We start from the raw sequence: 24,039 nt of genomic DNA on the forward strand, positions 1-24,039 counted from the left end.
CAGCAAGTCTGTGAGTTGCTGTCTCAAAATAAATGCACAAGATAAAAGATTTTTGTGGAATATCTCACTGGAGAGCTCTGTTCAGTTAAACAAAACCCAGGGAGGTGGTGGAGTTGCCTTCCTAGTAGTGTTCAAGAGGTGTCTGGTTGAGGAGCTACGAGATAGAGTTTAGAGGCTTGTGGTAGCAGTGGTAATGGGAGGGCGGTTGGACTAGCTGATCTTGTAGGTCCTTTCCAATCTTGTGATTCTATGGTTCTATTGTATGAAATTGTTAATTTAGTATATTTTGTTATGTGTTCTCTGGAATACTATGAGGATGGGACAGTAAGTTTGTGTTCTGTTCCCAGATGCTGCACACTGGCCATGGCTTTCAGGGCTGTGAATTCAAGAAGACATATTGGACTCCAGCAGCTCTCATCCTTGGCGTGGGCTGGACGAACATTATTGGGACCAATGAAATCCTGTAAATTTGTTGTGGATGAAAGCACCAACGAAAGCATGTTGATTTGTTCTGCTGTTAGACTGATGGAAAGTTTGGATTTAACTAGTGCTGCTGGACAGCTTCTTAATGAAACCATTCAGGCCCAAAACAAGGAATTTAAAACTGGGATGAGTACCCTGTTGTTCCTTGTTGGTGCGTGGAGTAATGCTGTACTGGAATGCCTCCAGCAGAATGTTCCTGTTTCAGCAATAGTATCTGTGATGTCTGAGGGGTTGGACTCTTGCTGTGAGAAAGTCCAGTGTCTTCAAATATCAATACATGATGTAAACAAAGAGCTGTGTTCTAGCAGTGTTAGGCCAAGAACTTCTGAAAGTAAAGTTTCCCAAATTCCATGTGACAGTTCTCTAAATCATCAGATTTCTCTGTATTTTCAGAAAGATATTTCTGCATCAGAAGAACTTGTTCCAAGAAATTCTTGTTTCCCTCAGGAAGCTGATTGTAATTTTAATAAGGGCCTGGTTTGGCCTTTGGCCAGTTTTGGTTCAGTAGCTTCCCTTGTCAGGTCAGTGGATGACAAAAGTACATCTGTGATTTCTGGAAGTGGTGTCTCTGCATCCATCTGTAAGCAAAAAGTATTAACTCACAGCAGATACTTCAGCACCGTAGCAAAAAGCCATGTTTCAAGTCACCTACATGATTCTCAGGTATACCTCTCAGGACAGTCAGCATATACTTGTGAATGTTATGGTTTAGAACACCTTGCAATGGCTCTAAGTCATGGTAATCAGCCTAGCATGAAACTGCTTCAAGGCATTGTTGCATATCAACACGAGAGAGCAGAATGTAGTGGCTCTTCTCAGTTCAGGATCGCAGAAATTGCAACATGCTGTTTACCAGGTCTGCCTGAAAGTTACTCTTGTGTTTGCCCAGGTTTTATCACTCTGGTTTCACCAGAACAAGCCACAGTTATCACATACTTTCGGGACAAATCCCTTTGGATTCTGCTAATGGATGGTGACCTAACCGAACAGTATCGTCACTTGGGTTTCACTAAGCCACGGAATGTAAAGACCGTATTGGAGTATCCTAGCCTACAGGAAGGTGGATCAAGAGACTCGTGGCTAAGCAGTACGTTAGATATTCTAATAAGCTTGGAAGTAAACTTGGTTTTGGTCAAAGGAGCTGTGTGTAAAAACTTAATGGAAAGATGCATCGCAAACAATATATTGGTAATTAGTTCAGTGACTCAGAATGTTTTGAGTGCCTTTGGGGAGGTGACTGGTGCCCAGCCCGTGACATACCTCACTCAGCTGAATGCTGCTTGCCTGGGGAGCGGGGTCTGGGTAGAGCTGTGGAAGGGCTGTGACGAGCGTGCAATGGAACTGGGTCAGCTTGTGCCAGTCACGATAAAAGTGCAAAGAATTCCCCTGCTGACAGCCGTGCTCACCACCACAGTAGCTTCAAAAATGCAGCTCATTGAAGACCAGTTTTGGACTTTTGTCTATCGACTCCATCATGCTTTAAAGGATGGGAAGGTTTTTCCTGGTGGTGGTGCTGTTGAGTTCTTATGTCTTAGTCACATTCAGATGCTTGCAGAGCAGTCTTCAAAGCTAGCAGATAAAAATGCTGTGAAGGAGTTTCATAGTCCTAGGCTGGCAGCATCTTCATCAGAGTATAAAGCAATTGTGCTTCAAGCACTAGCTGCTGGCTGGAACCAGTATCTTTCCATGGTTATGTGCAACACTGCAAAAGCAGCATCAGAGTTTGAAGCACGTACCTTAATTGATCATCACCTCCAAAAAGCAGCTTACTGTGGCTCTCCCTCAGCATATGTACTGAAAGAGTTCAGAAGAGGTGGTATGTTCAGAGGTGGTTCTATCCCTTTCACTGACAGTGAAGAGGGTGTAAAGGCTTATGATAATGTTACAGCCAAGATGGAGGCGTGGCGGAGAGCTCTAGACTTGGTGCTGCTAGTGCTTCAAACGGATGCCGAAATCATCATAGGTCCCAGAAGGAGTCAGCTATTAAACTCACATTCATCAAGCGAATTTATGTTTTTGTAGGACTTGTAAGCTTGCTTTTTTTCTTTTTTTTTTAATGAGTCTGGGAGTCAACGGGTGAAAGAAGTCCAGGTACAATCTTCATTTCTTCAAAAAGCAAACATTTAGACGTGGTTAGGGCTTGAGAGTATAATAGCAGGAACCTCCATGTGAAACAGTAACAAGATAGATCTCATTACCCATTTCTAGAAACTGGAGTTAAATAAGACAAAAATCACTTGTGGGCTAATCTCTAAACCCCAGCCATGTGTTCCTAACTGATGATATTGTCTATATAGGTAGGCTAATCCAGTTCAGCTGACTTTTCTAGCGTTATTTAGCGGAGCAGACGTGCAGTTCTTTTTTTTTTTTTTATTATGAAGAGGAGCACTGTGAAATCAAGGTTGGAGAAATGTTAGATTCCTTGTGTAAACTTCCCAACATGTACTGTCTGTATGAGGTGTTTGCAGTCGTATGCAGTAAAGTACTTAATATCTTCTGAAGAGGGGGCTTTCTTACATTTTGTTGGCTTATTTGTCTGCGTTAGACATAAGAGGTAATTAAGAAATTATCAATTACGATTATGAGTTAATATCTTAATTTCTGTGCATTCCAAGTTAAGCTCGTAATAACTTATGACTGTTACATCTTAAAATAAGAGGTTGTATTGGTTGATTCTGTTTTTGCATAATTGTATGGGCAATATATTTTCTATTTTGAAATATACCCCTTTGAAATTTCTCAGGTTTCTGTATAAATTCAGGCCGAACCCTCCCTTTTTGTGTTACAGAGTGGATATAACTCTACACAGTTTTGTTTCAGTAGCAAGTTGGATTTCTAGATTATTTCCTTTAGGTTCTTTCAGATAGCCTTGTGGAGAAGAAAAGTGTAATTATGTCAGCTGTTTCCTAAAAACTGACAGTGAATCTTACCTGAATGGTAGAGGCACAGCCATGGTACTGTGTGTGTGTCTCAGCACTTAAAACTGAAAACAGAACAATTCAGAAGTGGCACTTCGTTGCAAGAAAGAGGTTTGTAATATATGTTTGTAAGGGGATATTTTTTCTGAAACTAGCATTTTACACAGTGATGTGTTGGGTGAAAACAGAGAATGGGAATGGTCATTTGAAGAGAATTAGGAATTCACTTCAGGAGTTGATTCTCATTAAAATGCTGATGGTTAGCAGTACTTGGCTTAAGCACTTTCCCATTCTGAGTTCTGGTGACAGACAGTCCAGTGGTGGTGAAATCTAAGAATTGGGGTGGGCTGAAGAATATGTTTTCTGGGTCCTGGTTCCTCCGGGCTTACTTTCATTGTTGTATGTCTTCACCACAGAAGATGCTTTGGAGAGGAGCCGTCAGCTGTGTGGAATCCCTGTGCTCTTTGGCAGTGCCCCAGTACTTCTGATTCCTGATGGAGTTACTCCTTCTGCTTGGGAAGGCCTCTCCTCCCTACCTATGTGTTTCATGGTGCCAAATTCCAGAGAGTTTGACTTTATGGAAAGGAAAGACAGTTCCTAAACTGTTTCTCCCGTGGTGCCAACCATCAGCCTGCAGCAGCCTTCTATGCTGTATGTTTTTTAGCAAATTCTGTATGCAGCTCTTTCACGGGCCTGTTTTTGTCAGAGTGGTTTATGCTAATTGAATGACTGTTTTATTTAGTATATAGGGCAAGAAAAGACACAGATAATGAAGTTCATCCTTAAATGTTGTAGGTGCCTATAGATGCATTTGTGTATGAGTTATGTTGTGTGTTATGTTGGTGTGTTTTCAAATGTTGCATTGAGAGCTCTTGTTGCTGAATTTAATATCTATGTTTTCTAAATGAATGTAAATGGAAGAAGGCCTTTTGGAAGGCTAAGGGAGCGTATGAATTGCAGTTACTTTTTGTAAATATCACAAAATAACTTTTCAGTTTGTGGAAAGCTATGCTCATGTTATTTGGCCACCACTCATCTGAAAGTATGCGTATTTTGCTTTTCTTACTAACTCCACAAATCAGCTGGTTTTGGTAAAATCTCATCAGTAATATACAGGTTTGAAGGAAAAGTTCTTAGCACCATACGGATCTATTTTGAAGTTGTGATCATACTGCAATTATGTTTTAATTATTAGTCAGTTGGCCGTTGTAAGTGCTAGGTCACACATCTCAAGACATCAGAGAAACCAGTTTGAAAACCAGCACAAGAAAGATGTGGAACTCTTGGAACGGGTCTATAGGAGGGCCACTAGGATGATCAGAGGGCTCCTATGAAGAAAGGTTGAGGAACTGGGCTTGTTTAGTTTGGGAAAGAGAAGGCTCCGGGGAGACCTCATTGTGGCCTTCCAGTACTTGAAGGGAGCATTTAAACAAGTTGTGGATATGAGGGAGGATTATGAGGGTGGATAGTGATAGGACAAGGAATGCTTTTAAACTGGGGCAGGGGAGGTTTAGGTTAGGTATTAGGAGGAAGTTTTTTACACAGAGGACGGTGATGCAGTGGAACACATTACCTAAGGAGGTTGTGGATGCCCCATCCCTGGAGGCATTCAAGGCCAGGCTGGATGTGGCTCTGGGCAGGCTGGTCTGCTGGTTGGAGACCCTGCACATAGCAGGGGGGTTGAAACTAGGTGATCATTGTGGTCCTTTTCAACCCAGGCCATTCTATGATTCTATGAGAAATCAAAATTTTAAAGGAGCTAGAGGATGTAAGGGGAAAAAAGAAAGGGAAACCCGACGTATAAATAGAGACAAACTCTGCTTCTTTGCAGATGTTTGCAGCTCGTGTTTGGCTTTACTGTTTTTCTTGAGCCTCCTGTACTTAGTGTTGCATAATTCCTGTTTCCAAGAAAAGATCCAGTTGTACTTCACTTGAATAATAGAGTTAAGTGGATTATGGAAAAACTTCATACATGAATTGTGCTGAAGTGGTCCAAGTGTCTATTTATAAGGCTGTAAGGCACTGCGAGCTGACGCACCAAGTGTTGAGAAAATCCAATGATGTCATTTTTCCAATCAGGCTATTTAAAAGTACTTAATGGTGTATTTGAATTCTGCAAAGCAGAGGTTTTCTGAAAAGCTCTCAGACATAACATTTTGATTATTTAACAGTTGCTTTTCTACAGGCCAACAAAATGGGAAGTTTTAAAAAATTTGCTGGATGCTGTATAGTGGATTATTTAAAATTGTCTCTTTGATTTGCATAGAAAATAAAGGTGCTCTGTCTTCGAGGCACCCTCCTTCTGCAATGTGAGATCTGATATGCGTATGGATACCTCAGCACCTCATCTCTAAAACCTTGCTGCTACAACATGGAATTGGTCCCGTGCACGTGTCTGGCATGACTTGACCTAGTGAGGGGAATTATGCCATCAACTGCCACTGCCAGTTTCAGCTTTTCCCTTGGCAGATGTTCCTCGGCCATACACAAAGATTTTTTGTATAGAATACGATGTGATGGAAGAGCTAAGCTTTTATATTTGACGTGCTGGGGATACTGGAAGACAGAAGTGATTTTAGAGCAGGAATTGTCTCAAGAAGTAGGCAGGCTATGACTCTGCTGGAGTCCTGTCCCTATGGGATGCCTGGTTCTGCCACTGTGCTACTTTGAATGGAGGGAGTCCAGCAGCCCCCTTCAGCTCAGTTCCATACAAGTACAATTAGAGCAGTATGACACGAATTTAGAATGTAAAAAATCTCAGACTTAATTCTGCTACTTGCTGCCAGGGTTGCTGTGTTAACTAACGAGTTATTGCAAAGATGCAGGAGCAGAGCATGTTCTTTCCAGGCAGCGTGTTAATCTGGTGTGATTGTGCCTGCACTCCAAATGGGCTTTCTCTTTGCAGATTACACTGCTCCAAGAACCAATGTCTGCAGCAGTGATTTCTGTGCAGTAGAAGGGAGAGGGAGAAAAGCTCAGGCATGGACAAACTAGAGACTGGTTTTGATCCTAAATGGTGGAGGCATGAAAGAACACTATTCTATTTTGGCTTTCTGTCTGTTTATTCCATTAGTAATACCCATTTCTTTAGAATTTGGAAACACCCACAGTGATGGTAGTGCTGTGATTCTGTTTGTTGCATTATGTTCCTGAAAACCTTGTTATTTCTGCTGCTGTTTCCATTTTGAAAGAAGCTATTAGCATCTGTGTCTGTATGTGCAAGCTTTGCAAATGCTGGGCTGTATATTGCACAGTGCCCAGCAGAGCTGGAACTGTGTTATGTGCATTACAGTAAGTTTTGAGAACACAGAACTGGGAACCTCTGGCAAATACTTGCAGATAGCTCAGGGACTAGGTAGCAGTGTGTCATCAGAGAAAAAAAACAATGCCTGAGGCACAGCTGCACTTCTGCAAGTGCTTCCTCCCCAGACACGCAGTGTGCATTTTAAGACTTAGCAGAGGAGCATCAATGACATTAATAGTCACGTGTCTACAACGTTGAGCACCTTGGTGGACTCTGAGAAGCTAATTTTTCTTAGAAGGGAGTTTCTAGTTTTTGCTGTTCAAAGTGTAAACACCAGTCAGTGTAAACAGCAGTCACAGTGAAGTTTCCTGCAGACTGACTAACTGGTGTGTGATCTTCATGAGCTGAGCGTTGACCACATTGCTCACCATCTCCTTACCTTAACGCCTTTGAGCTCAAGGCACTGAACTCCCAGAGGACGTGATGAGGAACATCCTGAACAGTGGAGAGGACATTATGTAATAGCTTGGTGGCTTGGCATGGCCATGTAGAAATGTGAGTAGTGAACTTGTCAGCGCATGGATTTACAGGCTGAACAGAGCAGCAGTCCTCAGAGTAGTTGCTGAAGTGGGGAGCACATGGGCAAACCTCAGGGCAGATGTAGATGTGGTAGTTTGTAGTGGAGGAAGTGACAGTGTCCTCCTTGTCACACACAGCTCAGGGAGGCACAGAGGCAGTTCAGGAAAGAGGTGCTTCCCAGCATGAAGGGAAAAAGTAGCTCCCTAATTTCTCCCTCTACTAAGGGAGGCCCTTGGGGAGTGGCTTTGTATTACATTTAAGCGAACCCAATGTTTACCAGCACGGTCCCTGGAAGCCACAAGTTTCTATGTCACTCAACAAGTGGGTCTTGGAATGGATGTCATGCAGCTGTAGCCACATGAGCCAGCTGGAGGCACAAGAAAACTGCTGTTAGGTTTTCACTGGTGGCCAGGATCCCTTATATAATGGGAAGGTACCTGGAATGTTGCTTTCAATAGAAGAATGTTGCTAGAACAGAGTGAGAGCTGAGATTGCTCTGCTTCATGGAGATGTTGCATCAGTGAGTTTAGGGCTACTGCACTCTCAGCTATACTTTTTGCGAGGATGATTCTTTTAAATGCTTAGTTAAAAGGCAATTGGATCGCTAGCTTTCTGATGATTATATAATAAGCATGTCATCCTTCAGAGTGGAAATAGACACATGTTGATAAATATACACCTGAATTTTAAAATGTCTGCTACAAGATTACATGGTGGTGCTACTCTTTTATTAAATCTGTCATTAAATCTAACATACAGTAAAAAGAGATTCCAAGTAGGGTCGGGTAATCTGCTACAGCATAGATTTCCAAGTCTCTAGAGTTACTTTAAAGCTGTTTCAGAGGACAAAACAAGGACAAGAGACATGTTTGGGAGGAATTCTAGCATGCTTTTCAGCGGGTTGGAAGGGAAAGGCTGGCCCTGATCATATACAGATGGTGAAAGAGCACGTGGGCAGGAGGGGAAGCAAGAAGGGAAAGCCTGTACTTGGTTTCCCTGCCTCACACAGATTCAAAACATGAGTAAACATCTGTTTGGATGGAAAGGAATTCTTTTCTTTGAGACTCAGTCCAAAACAACAGGATTATTTTTTCATTATTGCAAGATTACAAAAGAGACCGTGCAGTTTTTATTTAGTAGTGACCAATTTCAGTTCAAATCAGTAGGTTGGGGTTTAGTGTTATTAGCAGCTTTTGTCTGCTGTGCTGTGAGACCAAATATTTAATCAGTGTTGTGGATTTGGAGAGATGACTAAAAATAACACATAACAGTGCTTGAACTGATTTATTTCCAAGGTGTAATCTGAGGCACTGCTTACGCTGCTTAAACTTCAAAACAAAACATCTATTTGTTAGTACTGGAGAGCCAAAAGAACTCCAGGAGAGTTGTAGAAAATATATGTATCTATGATATGTGTTTTCTGCAGCAGAACATGCTAACCTGTAGTCACACAATCCTGAACCAGGACAGCTAATCTATTTACATTCTGTTTACGTCAAAGAAAACATCTGTCTCATTTTTCAGACTATCTATTATCAGTAAATCCTAGTTTTGTTGAAAAAGTCTTTTACAAAAACAAATAAAGAACCCCAACCTGCCAACAACAAAAAACGCAAGAAAGAAAACCCACAAAAACCCAAAGAGTAAATGGAAAAGAATTGTCTTGTTTTGGGTATTAAATCCCGTATTTCATTTTCTGCTCACTGTGTTTGCAGCTTTGTCAATTCATCTGACTGTAGCTCAGATATGTGTACACCATGCAAGTATTATTTTACTGAAAAACTCCGTATCTGTATAATATCACTGATTTCTGACAGTAATGAAAATTAGACTAGTCCTCTTGCAGCAATATAAATATGGTAAGTATTGCGATTTAGTTAACTGGAAAACTACTTCTCATGTAGCACTGCAGTTTCTCAAGTATACCTTGCTCAGGGCAAGGGCTAGTCAGTGTTCAGTACTCCCCTTCCTGATGCTCTTTATCTTTTAGTTCATGTAAGCACTGTTCAAATAGCCATCTCAAGAATATTATTCACTCTGCTCAGGGATATTTCTTTTCTGGAGCCACTTAACTGTGATGGTAAGCTGATGGCTGCCAGAAGCCAGGAAACTCAGATTCCAATGACAGTAAGAGAATTTTACTGGATACCAAATTTATCTTTCTTTATCTGAAACACGAGGCAATTAATTAAAAAAAATATATATTGATCCTGGTTAGGCAATTATTCTAGCCTGTATTGTTAAAGTGTTTGACGTTTCGGAGCTGTGCTATAAATAAGCTCCACAGAATTGCCAAGTATCCGATCGCTGATTAGTATACATGAAGTTTCTGTGGCTAATACAAGAATCCTTCTTAAATTTCAGCTCCCCTGATGGATTCTAGGGACTGTTTTCAAACAGAGCTTTAAAAGCTTTAAAAGCTTTTCTGCTTTCCAGTTTATTCTCATAACCTTTCCTAAGACAGTGAAACTACATAAAAAGAGAGGAGCTTCAAGGCCAGGAATTGTGCTCCAATTAACTTACTGTAAGCCACTGTTTTGGTGTATGGGGGCAGTAAGTAAGGAAGGATTTTATTGTCTTCCCCTACAACTAAGTGAATTAATTCACTTATAACCTAAGTAGAAATTAATGTATTTATTTATATATATACATTCCTTCTTGACTGGAAGAGAGGCAAGTCATGGCAAAAATAAGTAATGTACTTATTTGCATAAATTACTGTATATAAAGTTCTATTCTTTCAAGTGTTCGTGCCCATCTACCTTAGTTAACAAGATAAAATAGGACTTGTTATTAATTGGATTTTCCTTTGAAAGGCCAGCTAATCTGTTTTCTTGCTATGAGCCTCTACCACCAATTCACTTCTTGTATGAGAATTAACAGACGCTTTTGCTGGTGTGCTTGTGTGACGAGATGTTCTTGTGCTGCTGTTATTCTCAGGAGGCTGAAGGGGAAAGGGGAGTCATGCTTTGGTAAAGTAATACAGGAACCAATCCCGCTTTCATCAAAAACATCAGTGAAGTTTCTCTTGCTTTGGGAAGTAAAATGCTCAGTCCCTAAGAAACATAATTTAAAACCATGATTGTCTTTTCCCATTCCTGCAAATGCTGAAAAAGGGTAACTTTGTGATCATTATTGGAAAGAAGTAGAATCAGTGGCTGCATGAACTCTTTTTGTGATGAACCTCTAGTAAGTTCCAATACCGATAGAAATTGAGTATTTAATGATGACCTGGAGGGGAAAAAAAACTTCAGAGATGCAGTAGGTCAAACCCTTCTTTCCACTGAAGAATTCAATGTGGAGTAAGAACCCGGCATCCTTAGTGGTAAAAGCATGTCTCCTGCAGGGTCACTTAGAGAGATCAGCTTTGGAGGCAGTTGTATTCAGCTCTGTCAATCTGTTTCTTATCCCTAAGGCTGCAGGCTTCTGTAGAGAAGAAACTTTGTTCTTTTCATATGCCGCTTAACAGAATGAGGCCCTGGATAACGAAAAGAAGCCAGAATTGTTGTAGTAATTAATGAAGTTTAGATGCCATTTAAGATTCGTCTTTTTCACCTTGAAAGACATTTTCTTGATTATTTTTTGAAGCTGATAAAGCTGATGGAATTTGTCTAAAAGCTTTCTGCATTGCTTGGCCATGCAGAATTCACACAGATTTGGTTTCTGTAAGGTTTACATCTAAGACAGAATAATTGGAGGGTAGTAGTAAATCTTGACAAGGAACACAGTAGCTCTTTTTTGGGATATAGGGTGAAGATTAAACCACTGTGATTACTGAGTGCCTGGAAGAGCTACCAGTAGTTGTATAACGTACAGTGCAAACTCGGCTGAGCAGAATGGTTTCTCCACATACAAACTGGCATACTGGCAGGGTGGAATGAATGTAGTCTTTTTAAATCATATGGAAATGAACTGAGACTGCAGTGTTTGTGGGTTATTTGGTTCCTTTAGGGCTTTTTTTCTTTTTGAGTTTCACTGATTCTTTCTAATGTCTCCTTAAAGGAATTCCCTATCATCTGTGATCACTTACTTTATATAAGATGTCTTTATTTATGGCTTAAATGCTGATCTTCAGAGTTGGATCTCTGTTTGTTAGTTGTGGTCTGACAAAAACATAGAAAGCTGCCCTTTGCATGTCTCTGTGCCACAGATGTGATGCAGTGCTGGGTCAGGTATTTCAGACAGCTAGTATTGTAAGTATTGCAAGAAGAAAATTAATTGGCTTTAACTGACTCTTTTGCTGCAAGCTTGAGAAAGATCCTTATACCCTTCTGTCTGATTTTGTTCTTTTTTTTTTTTTTTTTTTTTTTTCCTTCTCCCCTGACTGAAAACATAAATTACTTTTTTAGAATTATGCTTTCATCTGTGTCTGGCTCTTTTTTTCTGTTTGCTCGAGTCCCCAGAATTAGCAGGAGTAATGTTCTAGTTTGCAGTGCAGTAGGAAAGAATAACTTGACTTTTCAAAAAGTAATAAACAGCGTAAGACCTGGAACAAGTACAAAACCTTCAGACAAGGTGAAAGCCCCCAGAAGAATACCTCTATTCAAAATGTCTGTGGATGTCTGCAAATACTGCCAGGAGCTAAGTCTTGTCCTTTTCCTTTCCAAACATGTGTATTAGGCTTCTCTTTAAAAATACGTACTGTATCCTTGAACTCTCCCATGCTTCCAGTTAAAGAAGGTAGTATTTTCTTTAGACTAGTTGATTCATACATAAAATAAAATCCGTGAGACATTATTTTGGTTTTGGTTATTTCCCTCTTGTGATACTGGATGGAAAACAGTCTTTTTGGAATACTCAAGCTTTGGAAAACAGCAAATGTTTCTGGCTGTTGAAGGTTTTTACTGTGGACTGTAAAAATAATGTTTTCTTAATTATACTTCCTCTGCGATGAATTCATACCGTATTTTGCTTCCCTTGTTTACAAACTCATTGCTTTCAGCAAGGATCCTGAATAGATGGAAACCTACCTGTTTTTCTTAATACTTTTATCTTAAAAACAAAAGAAAACAAGAAGCAAATTTCCTGAGGAGAAAATAGACTTGAAGTTACCTGGCTTGACATCTTAGGAATTTCACAGGGTTTAAGTCTAACCAAGGTGATCCAGCTTTGTTTAAAATTTCACATACGAGTCCTTTAAGACTTGTATGTACTGTACAGCAGATCTTCTCCTAATACTGTCAGTGCTGTGATGAGTTCCTCCTGTGCGTGATTTTTCATCCCCAGGAGCCAAGCTGTCAACATACTGGGATAGCTCGATTCCCCAGAGCAGCCTTTAAGGGCAGGGTCTGACCCAGTAGGAGACTTCACTCAACAAAGTATTCTGTGCCATTAGTAATTTGATAAATAGCCTGATAATCTCTTGCTGTATGTCCATCTCAGAACTGTGGGACCCATTGTAAAACAGGAGCACCTTCCCACAAGCATGTAGCCATTATACGTCTACTTCCCTTAAGCCCCATGTGCATTGATCTGTTGATTCCTTTTCTTAAAGCACAGCAGGTCTTCCAAGGTAACTTTAGTTTGTTTCTTGTCTTTCACTGCCCTTCGTGTCTTCATTGTGATTTATATTGGTTTTATTGTTTTTTGTATTTTTTTAATGGCACCAGTGACAGTATTGCCTTCTCTTGACTATGCAACAAGACATCTGCTTTACAGACAGATCAGAATGCCTTTATTTTGTGTGGGGAGCTTTGCCACCAATTTACCTTTCCATAATCCCCATTGGGTGAATGACTAGTTAAAACCTCTATATCACACAGTCTGTTCTGTACTCGTCTCAAATGAATGTGGGATGACTTGCATAATCTGCATAGCAAATGATAGTAATTTCTTCCTTAAATACAGAATCATAGAATGGCTTAGGTTGGAGGAGACCTTGAAGGTCATCTAGTTCCAATCCCCTGCCATGGGCAGGGCTACCACCCACTAGACCAGGCTGCCCAGGGCCCCATCCAACCTGGCCTTTTTTTCGGGGTCAGTGAGAGAGTCAGAGACTGACTGTTGTCTAATGTGTCATCTGTTCCACCTGGGTGACACCCATATGTTTGAACGTCACAAGCAGTGGCTAATTTTGTTAGCTGTGCTGTTGCCAGCAGCCTAAGAAGGATTCTTTGTGGCTCCAAGACACTTATTTACTCTTTTTTTATTTGGCTTGGAATCCTGGAGTTTCTTGTCATGGTCTATTGAGAACAATAGCAAAAGTCCTGCTGAAATTTAACTTACTGGGAAAGAATCACAAGTGCTATTGGATTTATTCTTGGATTGCCTTATGGTGTCACCATCTTTTATTAGATAATAATCTCATGTTCCTTAATGACAAGACAGTCAAACAAAGCGTATTTTCTACAGCAGAGAGATTGTCTCTATGGGAGTAGTACTCTGTATTCAAAATCTAGGCAAGAGAAAATTCTTCCCAGGCCTCCAAAATGTGCATGGAAAGAAGGGATTCACATAAAGATGATAGCTTTGTGATCTCATTTAGCCTCTTAAATCCTTTTGCACACGCCAATTCCAGAAATCCATCTAAGTAATTTTCTTTAAATCCATTCTATATTCTGCTTTATAATGAAGTCCCATGAGAATGGCTGCAAGAGATCAGAAAATGAACTCCATTGTGATTCATATTTGAGATCGGCAGGATAACGAAGGACTTCAGACCAAATCTCAGAACATGCTCAAATGTGAGATATTTAGGATCGAGATCTCAGTATTTGCTTCTGTGAAGAACTTGGGCTACCTTCGGTTTTTAATCAGTCTTGTAGATGAAAATTCACCAAAAATTAAGTTAACGTGTGTATGTATTATGTGAAGTAATGTACAAGTCAGGCTGTAGAATGTCATTATATATATTATATATATATATTTATATATATATATATATTTATATATATATAAATGTTGCTTGGATGTTTGTTTTGGTTTTGTGTTCTTTTAATGTGTGTTTTTGGTGTTTTTTTTTGGTCTTACGTGGGCAATAATCTTTTTTTTTTTTTTTAATCATGCTAAAGATTGACTACTGGTGGTACTTGGGACATCTGTGGGAACCATGGGGGTTGGTTTTTTGTTTTTTGTTTTTTGTTGTTGTTGTTTTTTGTTTTTTTCTTTCAATCCACTGGATTGTGTGTGGGAAGGTCAGTACATCATATAGAGAACTCCCTGAGAGTGGGCAGTCTCAGAAAGAACTGCTCTGGAGAAGGATGTTTGCTAGTTCTTCCTATTCAGGGAGAAGATCACTGTTCCTGTTTTTCTGGTTTTCCAGCAGTCTGTATCTGTTGTTAACTATCAAGCCCTCACCCCATTCCTTGATGTGGGTCTCTAAAATTCAGCCAGTAAATCTACCTATTGCCTTACAGGTACCTTTGAGGCAGAAAATATCCAGTGCGCTATAGCAGGCTAACATTAAATGGCTATTTCTTATGAGAAGTTTTGTAGACACTTGAATTACAGCATCTGATATTTGTTATGTCTGGTCTGAATTCTGAAGACCTTACAAGTTGCTAATATTTCAAACCATATTTGGTGAATTTTATTAATCTGAAGCAGCTCAGTTCCACAATAAATTATGGAGGTAAGTAACCCCTCAAAGCCTAAAATTTATTTTTTCATTTTTAACTCTTACAGTTAATATTTGAAGGGAGGGAGAAAAGAAATGCAAATACAGACCATCTATGAAACATGGAAAAATTAAAAGTTGCAACAATTAGGTTCTGTGGGCAGTGGGCCATAACACAACTAAGCATTCAGCCAGCATGATATAATTATAAATTAAAAATCTCTAAATAAAACAAATTCTGAGTTGAAAGCAAAACAGATATCCACCAGACCTCTACTTATTTATTTGTGGCAGAGGAACACATTAACTTCCATTTTGGAAATCAGCAGCCATTCCCCTGTGTACTCAAAAGTCTGTGGTGTCTGCATGTTCGTGGAAGGTGCATTTCCTCAGGCTTTGATGCCTTATTGGCTCCATATTTCAGTCAAAGGAGACTTCTGCAGAATTCAGGGAAATTTACTGCAGCTCTGGAGTTCTCAGTCTTTTTAGAGACACTGCAAATGGTACGTCATTTATTCTATTATGACATGTAGAAATGTGCCTTCTGTTCTGGAAAGTGGTATACACTGTTCTTCATAACAATTTTTATGATCATTTACTGCTGTATTTCCAGGAGGAGCAAGAGTAACAGATGGAAACTTTAGTTACTGAAAAAGAAAAGCCATGGAAAGATCTCAAATCTTGTAAATAAATGAAATGGATGCTGACGTTATGTTTATGATTATTGCAGAACATTTTCTTTCATAGAAACCCGATACAGGTTTTATTTTCTACACACACCTTTAGCTTTTTGAGGGAAATGTTACCCACTGTTTTTCAGGTTAGATCCATATGTTAAGTAGATCTTTCTTCATCAAAGCCATAGATATTCATTATAATTGTGGATGACTATGATAGTACTATCCAGAATAAGCTTTCTTCCTGTAGGTCAGATCCTTTATGAACATCCAAACATTACAAAATTATTGGGACTTTCAAAAGGATTTTTTAAATATCTTGTCCACTGTATATATTATCTTAATCATATGGTAAATTACTAAGAACTTTTGAGTAAGGAAAACTGAATTAAGAGCCTCAAATAGGAGTGAAAACCAATGGCTTTTAAAAGAAGACTAATCAACTGAATTTTCCATGGCTGTTCTAAATCACTAAGGGTATGTGGCAAACAATTTCTGTAAAAGCAAATGTAATTTGAGTTTCAAACTTCAATCTTAATATTTTCTTATTTTGATACCATAAAAATATAATTTAATTTCAGAGTTCTGATATCTGATGTGTCTTATAAGCTTTGTTTGGATCATATTATATTTTGTTTCCAGTTGTAAGCTAGTTAGCTGACATTTCTTCTGTTTTCTTCCAGTTTTCTTATTTAAACAAAGCTGCAGCAGTCATAACAGCTTGCTGCTGCTCATTTTTCTGGAAAGAGCAGGGGAATGGAGTTCTGAAATAAATGTTTAAATATACATAATACATACATACATACATACATACATACATATATATTAGAAGGGTATCGTACAGTAGTGACAAAGGTTCTACTTGACTGAACAGGGAAGGTTCTTAGTCCTGTTTCAAGGTGATGCAAGTGTACTGCCAACATATTTCTTTACTAAAAAGGCTCTCCGGGGAAGAAATTGGTATTATTTATGTCCAGCCTGTTCACCTCCACACTCTCAGCTTTTCCTTTATTTCCTAGGTGTGTTAAAGCAGTAAGTCATAGTACTGCTATCATTCAGTCTGTACTTTCTGGCCCCTTGCCATCTGTAAAATGATTCTCTGGACAAACTGGGTTCTGGAGTTAATTCTTCTGTTTGCCTCATGGAATGATGTCAACAGCAGCAGCACAGAGCATATGTGCTCAGTCAACTTAAAATGACAGCTGCTGTTAATAACAATTAAAGCACATTAACACTAATTGCATTGCTGATTCTAATGAAAGGCCTCCTTATTCACTGGTAGTGAAGTAACCCTGATGTAACATATAGACTATCAAGCAGCCAACAGTAGCTATGACTGGAGAAGGACTGTGAGTACAACTGACTTTCAATTCCCTACTTTCAATTCCCCAGAGACACTTTATTGAGATTCTTCAGATTTTTCATCCTGAAGTAGACTCAAAATGCTGAGTAAAAGGATATTACATAAATTGGCTGGTGTTAGCAGTGAACTAATTGTTGTTGCCTTTTAATTTTGTTTTGTGGGTTGATAGATTGTGCCTCATCTAAAAAAATGATGTCTATCTGTCTGAGGGAGGAAGTTGGGCATACCAAAAGGCTTTTGCTTGTTTATGCTTTCCCTGGGCTGTAGCCATAGTCCTTAGAATAAAAAATGTCTTCTTTCCCTAACTCTTGGGAACTGATAATTAGCAAGGTAACAATGCACCAAAGGGAGGTAAATGGAAAGTTGTTATGGTTGCATCTTTACTCTAACCTGTAGCATGTTACCACTCCCATGCAAAAGGCAGCTGTATCTGCAGAAGGGCCAGCAACAGATACAGTGTCAAAAAGAATGGCTGTTGTTTTTCTCTTCTCATGAATTAGGTCTCTTACCAAAAGTAAATAAATAAATAAATTGAGGTTATCACTGGGTTTGAATCATTGACTTTCTATGGGCAGTGGACGTGCAGTGATTTCTACTGAGCAGATAGATTTGAAAACCTCAAAATGTGTCCTAATGAGTGAAAAGCATGCCTTGTGCATATCAGTATGAACAGAATTTATTTGCTGTGTGTAACTCGCCTCTGACTTGTGCTTATTCTTTATGCTGCTTTATTTGATTGCACATGCTTAAAGATTTTTTTCAACAACTGAAGTTACCTAGTAAAGATCTGATGAACATTTCTTCTTTAGAAGGCAGTTAGGATCTGATGTCTGTGCCTTGCCTTTAATTTATGATATATTGGAGATAATGCTTTCAAAAGTGGGGAAATTCTTGACTGTCCTTAGCTTGATCTTCTGCAGACTTGAAGTCAACAACAGTCAAGTTAACTACAGTGGAGCAGGGATTACAGCTAAATTGCTCCCAGTACTATTGCTTTTCATATACTTCAGCCAATAGATCAAATTCAGACACAAGGTAAGCAAATGCAGTTTCTTTGTTTATATTCATTTGAATTCTGACCACTTCCATATGGTCAGCTAAGTTAATTGCATACAGTTTGTTCTGGTGTTTTCATTTCAATGTTTACAGCATGATTTGCCTTTCTTTTGTGTAACCATACTGGAAAAGAGCCTTGTGTCTAAGTGTAATATAATTGTTTTTCTAATTATCTCACATGGTACTAATCCGAACATCATAATATATGTTAAATATATATATTTATTTTAGTAAGCCTTACATAAAGTTGGCGTAAGAAGATTGAAGTTAGAGACTATTTGTGCTGATCTATTTTGGTGGGTGAATATAAGAACAAAGGTAACCTGCTTTATTAATTTTAACAATCAAAAGTACTAATTTTGTCACCACTTCACATGTGGCACCATAATGCAGTTTTTGTACCTATACCTCTACAAGGACATTGTGTTTTGGACATGTGGCAGCAATGGAGTACTTGCTCACGCCTTCGTAAAATTTCAGGGGCCACTTTCTTTTTTTTCTTCTTATGGAAAATTACATCCGTCTGTTAAGTACAATACTTTAAAGTAACTGGATAAAGCTGCTAATTATGCTGACTATAATTCTTTTATGGAAATAATTTCATCAGTGTTTCTTTCATATAATTATTCAATTCTCTTTGCTGTCCTAGAACCGAGCTGTTACACATATGTGATGGATAGGGTCAGAACATCTAGTAAGAACTGACAGAAATGTCTTAAAACCTATTGCTTCCATGATGAATAGATTGATAGAGTTCAGTAGATTTTTAAAGGACTTGGATCAAGGTGCATCTCAGCACTGCAATTTTAAATGCTTAATTTGGGGACCATGGGAGTTGTTGTCTGGGAATGGAACATTTCAAAAAACAAGCAAAATGGAAAGCAACTTTGGAAGTAAGTAATGCTCAGTGATGAACATAAAAGTTTAAGGAAGAGTAACAGAAAAGATTTTACTTAAAGTGTGTTGTCATCAAGCTAACCACTCCAGTGAAGTGAATTTAATCGTAGTTATCTTGCAAGACTGAAAAAAGACTTTAAGTAGTGCTCCTGAATAGATCCAATCGACCCATTGGAACATTTACTAATTGTGTATCTCTGTCGTGTAACACTTGGCTGTACGATTTTAAACATGGAATCAAATTAGTTCAAAATACTAGTTGAGCTATTTGTTTAATGTAATCGCAGATTTTATTAGATGACTGACCTGATTTTCCGATGAAATGACTCTGACGTTATATTGAGCCTTTTAGTGGCTATAGGCTCATTGGCAGCAACTCGTTCCTTATATTTCTTCCATTTCTTCCCATATGTGTATTTTTCCCTCTCTGTTATCTGTTTTGTTTTTTTTTTTTTTTTTAATGATACTTTTAACTGTTTCATCTATTTGCTGTCACGGAGCTGGGAGACCTATTCTGGAAACCAGAGGAGGGCACCTGCTGTTAGATGTAGCAAACTAAGAAACAAGGATGACTGCAAGAAAGGAAAAGAAAAAGAAGGAAAAAAAAAAAAAAAATCAACAACAACATAACAAAAGGTTCTTTTCTGGCTTTAGTAACAAAATGCTCCTGGGCTGTATTTAGCAGGTTCTTTTTTTTTTTTTTTTTTTTAACTGAGTATCTAATATTCTGGAAACCTGACTCCTGCATTTCTGGTGACTCCTGGGATAAGATGACAAACTGCATTCCTCTTCTCTCACAATTGCAGAATCTTTTGTTTCTTAAAAGTTACGATTCTCTGCTTTTCTGTAATGTTCTCCATTTTGCAGGCAGAACTGGAAAAAGTATTTATGCTCATCTGTGTCCCTGGTGAGTTTATCAGGACTGTGGAGATGGTCCCTGTACCTTCTTTGACTTTGAGACTGTTCCTTTACAGAACTCCTCTCAGAAGAAAGCTTCAAGATGTTTTCAAGCACTTGTACAATTCTCTTCTAGTAAGATTTTCAGTTTCTTAACAGATCTGCTGAAACTAGAAATTCATGCACTAACTTATTTTTCTGTGGAGTTTGGATGAGCATTATTGATTTCTCATTTAGAAAGAAAATGAACTGACTTTTGAGAACCACAGAATTCATTGTAATTGTTTTGTGCATTGTTTACCAGTAACTTGGGGTGGAAGTGCTAGCAGTGCTATTATCTGAAAAGAAAGCAGATGAAATGGTGGGGGAAAAAAAAGGGGATATTGGAGAATCTTGGTCTGAAGTTTCTAACTTGTGACCTGACAAGATCATATGTAATATGCTGTACTTGAACATGCAGGATGATAACTCAGATTGTCAAGTGTCTTGAAACTAGCCACTAGTATAAAAACACTAACAGAGAAACAAGTTTGTTTAGTAATAAACTATATTCTTAATCTGAAAATAAATATCAGAGTTTGGTATGTCAAAAAAGAAAATATGTCCAAAAAAGTAGCTCACAATATATTAAGGAGAAAGGAGAAGCATTATTCAGTGAGTAATAATGCCTTATAGGCTTCCGGAGAGGTGCTATTTGAAGGGTGTGAGTCAAAAAAGAATGTTATCTTAAATTCCAAACAAATAGGTGAGGTAGCCTGGAGGTATGTCCTGTGCATTTCTTGTCTTCCCTCTGCTGGCTTCTTGCTGTGCAGTGAGACATACGTAGACCTGCTGACTTTCCCTTTGCACAGTAAGCTCTGTGTTCCCTGCTGTGAGGAACAGCATGGTGGTAGTTCCAGACAGGCCAGGGAAGACAAAACCTAAAAGGAATGATATCATCACTTTCTCCTTTCTTGTATTTAGATCACCCCAGAACAAATTTTCTTATATCAGTAAAACTGAGAAAGGATGTTGGCCCTGAGATTTTTAAATGCTACTTAATGCCAGCATAGTTTGGCTAACAAACTGTAGTCTGTGAAACTGACTACCACCACCCTCAAATTTATTTTCTGGACAAACAAGAAGTTTTTCATCACTGTGTTTTGAAGAGTTGACCCCCAGCAACTGACACCCACAAGCACACGCTCTGGCAGGCTGATGCTCCTCCAGGGATCCATTTAATCTGCGCAGCTGAATATGGATTGTTGCTGTTTTGTATAAAACCATATGAGAGATTACATCTTCCTTTCTACAGGCCCACACAGATGGTGTGAGTGACTAACAGATGCCTTGATTTTTGCACAGCCTACACACTGATGTCATAAGAAGAGACTAATACCTTGGAGGTGAGTGTCCTGTTTGTTTGTATTTCAACATCAGCAGTATGAAGTGCAACAATGGATAAGAAATTAGTAAAAGAAAAGCCAAATTTCATATTAGGAGAAACTGACATAAAAGATATGTAACACAATTAATTAAGGGAATCATCAACGCTGGCTGCAGTTGCTGAGAATTCTATGCAATAGTATCTTCTTGAAGAAGGAAGGTTTTGAAGTAAGGGATGTGATTTAAAAATGTTTTCAGTTTTCCTGCCTTTTTGTCAGACTGGAGTTCATGCATATTTGAAACTGAACAGTTGAAGCTTCATCTTGTTTTACCTTTGAGGAAGCCTTGTGACTGACTCTTTTTTTTTAATATATAATTCTTAAACTGGTCCCGATGCTTCAGAATGACTTCAATTAGAACTTCTGTATTGAAGGGCTGGAAAATAGCTGAAAGGAAAGTGGCCAAACCAGCCTTTCTTTTTCTCTGAACCCTACCTTTGCATTCTGAGGACAGTAGGACCCAAGGAGACATGGTGGTGTGGAGTGGTGTTTGGTCCCCAGGGCTGGTTTGAGCTGAAAGAGAAGTGCAGCAGAGTGGTCTGGGGAGCAGGGCTCCCACCAGAGCTGGCTGTGAAATGTCCAGTGCTACCTTGTCAGTTAGATCAGTGATGTTAGCCCTATTTTGTAGCTGGGAAAACTGTTGTAAACAGTAAGTGCACTACCTAGGCAGGTGATGGTGATTCCTAATCAGATGGGACTGGGGGAGAGTGAAATATAGGGAGGTGGAACTACTGGGAGGAGAAAAATTGTTAAGATAAAGAAGGGGGAAAGTCTATGGGAAAACTAGGCTATAGAGTTACAAGAATTGGCTGGAGAATGAGAACATAGGCTTTAAGCTTCAAAAACAGAAGCAGGAATTAAGAAGAAATGGAGAAAGAAAACCTAGCTATGGAGCAGATGGCTAGGAGCCATAGCGAGATGCAGAGGAGAAGTAGTCCAGAAGACAGAGCTTGGCATGAGTGCTGAGGAAAGATTTAGAAACAGGCTAGAAACCTGCAACTGAAAGCAGAGGATGGGAAAGGAACAGGGTGGGGACAAAGGATGAGGAGATGAGACAGGCTGGAGGTGGAGGGTGGATCAGAGAAAAGAAAGGAAGACAAGTCTGTGCCTATTTCAGTGTCCTCCTAGTTTTTATTCCTGGGTCTCCAGAGGATTACAGAGCCTTTCCATTTGGCTTCTGTTGTAAGACAGTGAAATACACTGCTGGCATGCATATGTTGACCCCAACTACTGTTGCTCAGTAGAGTGAGAGACAGCCCTTTACTTTTAATATCATGTAACTGCGGCCTGTGGCAAAGCTAGTGGGCCCAGCTTCCTTTGCATTATCAGCTGATAACTAACTTTGGGTGTCAATAGAGTTTGTGAGTTGTAGGTTAAGGCAGATTAACAACACCAACAGACCAGGAGTTGCACAAAAGACTCAGAATGGTAATGTCACCTGTAGCTCCAACTTCTCACCTCGCTGTCTCTGTTGCTTGAAGTTTGCACCTTCAGCATTCTTTTTAAGGCAAGGTTAGCTTTTCTTGCATAGATTTGTAGGGATCTGAAGAGTTTTCCCAAATGCCATCTTAACTATGAAATGGCTGGAATGACACAGTTGGCATTTGAACAGGACAAAGTTGGTAGCTGGCCAGCCACAGTGAAGTTGGAGTAAAATTCTTCAGCATTCGCTGGTGGTTTTTTGGCCAAGAAATACAGCTTCTTCAGAGCAAAACAACATAAAAATAATAAAGTATGAGCAGGTTCTTCTTTGGTCATTTTGCAGATTATCTGCTGTCTTGTCTGTAAACAGCAATATTTTTACATGGAAGTTCTATTAGAGGTGAAGAAGCACAATCCATTTTCACATCAGTTTAATGTCACTGAGATAAGAAGTATGTGGCAACATAGAGGTTTTTTTCACTATTCATTTTGTTCTCAAAGATGACCACATTTTTCTCAATATTTTCATTGAGTATTGTATTTGATAAAATTGGTGAGGCTGTAATAGGGAGGCTAATTCAGGAATGAGGGAGAAATGAACATGAATTAAGTACGATTCTTATGTAATCTATATTGCCTCTGCATAGAAATGGACAAATCACGGAGCAGTTTAACCTCCCAGATAGCTGGAAGTTAACTATTGTGAGCCAGGTTTGAGGTAATAGCCTGAACAGTATTGGGAAAGTCATTTATTTTTGGCAGGAAACAAATTCTTTTTTGGCCTGTGGACAGAAGATTACAGTTTTTTAAACAGCCATAAAGAAATGCTCTGAGGTTCTCTCCAAGAAACAAACAAGGTTTCACAACAGCCAGTTGGCTTAAGTTGCACTTACAGTACTTGTAACTTTAGATATTATAAGGAGTATAGGTTCGTATGTGATAATGTTAAACTTACAGACATGTAGGAATGATTTTATATCTGATGAAAGGGAGAGCTCCAAAAAGCTTCTCACTGAAGATAGCCATTGTGTAGATAGGTGAATTGGGATGCGGTGGAATAGTAATAATTACATCCATCCCAGCACTAAATGGTTTCTCAAACTTGTTGGGGATATTTCTCCCTTTCTAGAACTAAAAGCTGATGCAGCATGAGACTGCCTGATATCTTTGCACTTATATATCATAGCGTTCCAGCGCCTGTCTTTCCCCAAATACTCGTGTGCTGGTATCCTGAACTATGTTTGCAGTAGATTTAACATGTTAACTTACTACTGGAATTCTGTTTGTGTTCTGCATGTGATGCTTGGTCTGTGACCTGCTGCTGTGTGGTGTTGTGCTCTGGGGAGCCCTACAGAGGGGCCTAGGTTTGGGGATCCATGGAAACAGCCCTGAAACAAAGAGAAAACAAACTGGAGAGTTGTGACGTGCCTTCTGGAATGCTATCAGCAAGTACAGATTGTCACCAAGAGAGAGATTTGGGGTTTTGTTTTCTTTGTTCTAGAAGTTTTCAACCTGCCAGCTAAT

General features: G+C 39.1%; 1 protein-coding gene across 23 annotated transcripts in view; it reads left to right on the top strand.

The window, feature by feature from the left end:
• Window positions 1-3,667, top strand: part of BBS12 (Bardet-Biedl syndrome 12) — a 91,629-nt gene extending 87,962 nt beyond the window's left edge. For all 23 annotated transcript variants that reach the window (XM_052682650.1, XM_052682658.1, XM_052682649.1 and 20 more), the window contains one exon: window positions 348-3,667. In XM_052682650.1, coding sequence (XP_052538610.1) covers window positions 348-2,505 — 2,158 coding nt within the window. In that variant the 3' untranslated portion in view covers window positions 2,506-3,667. The remainder of the gene's footprint in view (window positions 1-347) is intronic.
• The last annotated feature ends 20,372 nt before the right edge of the window (window positions 3,668-24,039 follow it).

The sequence above is a fragment of the Tympanuchus pallidicinctus genome, unplaced genomic scaffold, assembly GCF_026119805.1.
Source record: "Tympanuchus pallidicinctus isolate F22 unplaced genomic scaffold, pur_lepc_1.0 scaffold2, whole genome shotgun sequence".
In the NCBI taxonomy this organism is placed as follows: Eukaryota; Metazoa; Chordata; class Aves; order Galliformes; family Phasianidae; genus Tympanuchus; species Tympanuchus pallidicinctus.